Below are 3406 nucleotides of genomic sequence, written 5' to 3' on the forward strand. Positions count from 1 at the left end.
AACCAGTCTGTGATTCTGTGATTTTCTAACTGCCGACATTACATTTTCCTGTCCGTGTTTAAAACATTGCATAGCACGGTCGCTTGTTTCCACCCCGGAGATGCACATAAGGTTCCGACCATCCTGCATATCCCTGTGTAAAATACCAGATAACGCTGGAGCAGCGTGAAGCGGTAGCTGAAGGACAACTGACTTTCTGGTCATTGTTTTGAAATGAAACTATAAACTCCCAGATGCAGCCGTGGTTCAGAAGTGTCATTTGCCAGAACTGTAGTTTTTCATTAAAAACGCATCGTTGCGTTACTGACAGGGAAACTCCTGTTTTATCAGCTGTCGGTATGAACGTCATTCCACGTCTGTTTGTCACGGATTGTATCCGGTGGACTTTGCCCAGTGGTAATTGTGTGTGATACCTGAAACACAGCTCCGAAGTCTCCATTGTTGTTAGTTCCTGAGAAGCTGAACGTTCCTGGTTTCTCAACTGAAGAAAAGAAAAGGTTGGGATTCTTTTATTTTCGGGGGAGGTGGAGGGAGGGGGAAGGTTACCAGTTGGTGAACATTCTTTCTGAAAAACACCCAAGAGTCCAAAATGGAGCGTTTAAGGGGGAACGTTGGTGGAGTTTGGCATTTGTTCAGTGTCGGCTGTTTACTGTCGAAGTGTTGCCGCTCTGTTTAACTCTCGTCGCGCTGAACTCACCCTGGTTTCACATTTTGCCTGTAGATACTATGGATAACCTTCGCCTGAGTGTCATAGCTGTGCTCCTTCACTGTAATCTTCCTGGAGCAGTGGGAACCAAGGCACAGCGGATTCTTCTTGAGACACGTCGCCACTCTGACTGCCAGTGGGATGGGGAGTCCGTCCTGAACTGTTCCCTTACCGGCATGTCCACTCTTCCAGAAGACGGACCACAAACAGCGATAGTGGCCGATTTTAGTCACAATAACATTAAAACTTTCCTGTGCGCTGATGGAAGAAACGAAGAATGGGCGCTGAAACACCTGAACCTCAGTAACAACCTCCTTTCCGAAATCTCCTTAACGACTTGTAGGAACTTTCCTGTTTTGGAAACTCTAAACCTCAACGGTAACGCCATCCACACCCTCACGCTGGGGACACCAGCGCCCGCGCGCGGGTCTGAAGCGTACGGAGGAGTCGATCGCCTCCTGCCCGCTCTGAAAGTATTGTCAGTTGAAAGAAACAACCTCAGCAGAGTTCCAAGAGGTAAGCAGAGTCTCCAAGGTCTGGCTCCCGAGGGTAGGTTGGTTTTGGATGTGATTCGGTACGTCGCGCTGAGTTCAGATTGCGACTGTCTCCTTCCATTACGGTGAGGGAACGTTCCACCTTAGTCTCAGTCAAATATAACCAAATTTATCTGCCGAGAGCCCAAGCGGTGTTTTTTCCTTGTTGTAGAAAAAGGGAAACAAGGATCTTGGGAAAAACACCAGCCTCCGCAACCCAGTTGTGAACCTTAACATCAAGAAAATTAAGGATAATTGACTTCTTACACCCCCAGAAGAAAGTACTTCTGTAAATAAGGCTTGCTGCTATTTCACGACGACAAGAAAATACATTGTTCAGTCAAACCAAGTTTGCTCTTTGCCATCTGACACCCAGCCAGCGTGACACCAGAGAATGCTGTGAGGTGTCGACAGGCTTTGAGAAAGCATCTGTTCGTCCCCGCGCTGTGCTGGGCACCCGAGCCTCCGTGGCAGCCTCTGTCCTCTGTGAGCCTCCATGGCAGCCTCCTCTGTCCCATGACCAGAGGCTTCACTTTGCCCACGTGGTGCTTCAATGAATTATTTTGCACCTACACAGGGTCCTCAAAGTTCTGGTCGTCTGCTTTTTTGATCTCTGGCAGGAAGGAAACCATTTTGCTTAATTATTTCCTAGTATCTATAAGGTACAGACAGAAAAGGTACCGTAGAGATGTGTGTAATTTATTATAAATATGGATTATTATGAAATTATAAAATGCAGTGAGGCAGATTGGATTTGCTTCACTAGATAAACACAGCTGCACATTACAGGCTGCCTCAGTGGGTCAGACAGGTCAACCCTTTTCTGAAAGAGGCTCAGTTTTCAGTTCATAGAATCACAGAACGGTTTGGGCTGGAAGGGACCTTAAAGACCATCTAGTTCCACCCCCCCTGCCATGGGCAGGGACACCTTCCACTAGACCAGGTTGCTCCAAGCCTCATCCAGCCTGGCCTTGAACACTTCCAGGGATGGGGCATCCACAGCTTCTCTGGGCAACCTGTTCCAGTGCCTCCCCACCCTCTCTGGGAAGAACTTCTTCCTGATGTCCAATTTAAATTGGATCTTGAAAAGTCAAATTGCTGCGCATCGTACCACCATAGTCCAAGCTATACTTAAATCCCATATTCATTGAAATACACGTTCAGAACTTTATTTTCCTCCTCCAAAATACTTTGCTAACTTTCCAGGCTTTACGCCCTGTCAAGAACACCCAAACAGGTTCTACAGCAGAGGGGCTTTGGCCCCTCTGGTCCGGGGTGTCGCTGCTGCCGTACCCGTGAGTACTGCTGGCACAAACCTAGCTGCAGGGAAGCATCCAGCTGCAATTCTTCATGCAGGTGCAAGGAAGGATTTATACTGCCGGAGCTCCTGAATGCCTTTCCTATCGGCTACCTCTGCCTTTGCAGCAGGAGTGAATCATTCCCTCTGCTTTGCACAATGAACCCAAAGATAATTACTCAGCCCACAGGACAGCAAAGTGGAGTCAGAGGTTCCCAGTAAACCAGATGACACCAAGGGCAACATTTTTGGGGAGAACTAGCAGGTTCTCAACAATGTTGTATGGTCAAAATCACTTCAGGGTGACATCCAGGTGTTACGAACCGGTGATGCTGCGTGTTCCCACCGAACCTGGAGGCTGGAGCTTTGGGGGCTGCCTGCACAACACCTAAGAAAAATGAGGCATCCAAAGGGTACCAGTGATACCAGTGGATGCCCAAGGTATCCAGTGAGCATTCCAAAGGGCTACTTACGCCAGACAGATGCTGTCACAACGAGGATATGCTGAAGAATATACCGTCATGCCTGATAATTCACAGGCAGACAGGCACAAGCACGTTCCTGTTTTCGGGCAGGTTTGCATCCTACGAATATGGTTCAAATAATTCCACGTGGGAAAAACCCTCGTGAAGGTGCAGACAGCAGTGAACAGCAGACACCGTATCACCGTGGGCATCGCCCCCTTTTATTTGCAATTACCTTATTTAGATTTTATAAGCTGAGTAGACTCCACCCTTTCCACCCTCCTCCAGCTCTCCGGAGAGGCGCGCTCAAAGTGCAGAGGTCGCAGCTGGAATAATTCCGATAGCACAACGGAACGTTGCTGCTTCTGTGGGGAGGAGAAGTTCTAAAACACGCCTTGACTGCGAC

At 48.4% G+C, this 3406-nt stretch overlaps 1 protein-coding gene across 1 annotated transcript in view; it reads left to right on the plus strand.

Moving 5' to 3' along the window:
* Positions 1 to 882: 882 nt before the first annotated feature.
* The window catches only part of LRRC66 (leucine rich repeat containing 66), a 7414-nt gene continuing 4890 nt past the window's right edge, over positions 883 to 3406 (plus strand). The window contains exon 1 of the mRNA XM_010157872.1: positions 883 to 1222. Coding sequence (XP_010156174.1) covers positions 883 to 1222 — 340 coding nt within the window. The remainder of the gene's footprint in view (positions 1223 to 3406) is intronic.

This window comes from Eurypyga helias, unplaced genomic scaffold (genome assembly GCF_000690775.1).
Source record: "Eurypyga helias isolate BGI_N326 unplaced genomic scaffold, ASM69077v1 scaffold6458, whole genome shotgun sequence".
Taxonomy (NCBI): domain Eukaryota; kingdom Metazoa; phylum Chordata; class Aves; order Eurypygiformes; family Eurypygidae; genus Eurypyga; species Eurypyga helias.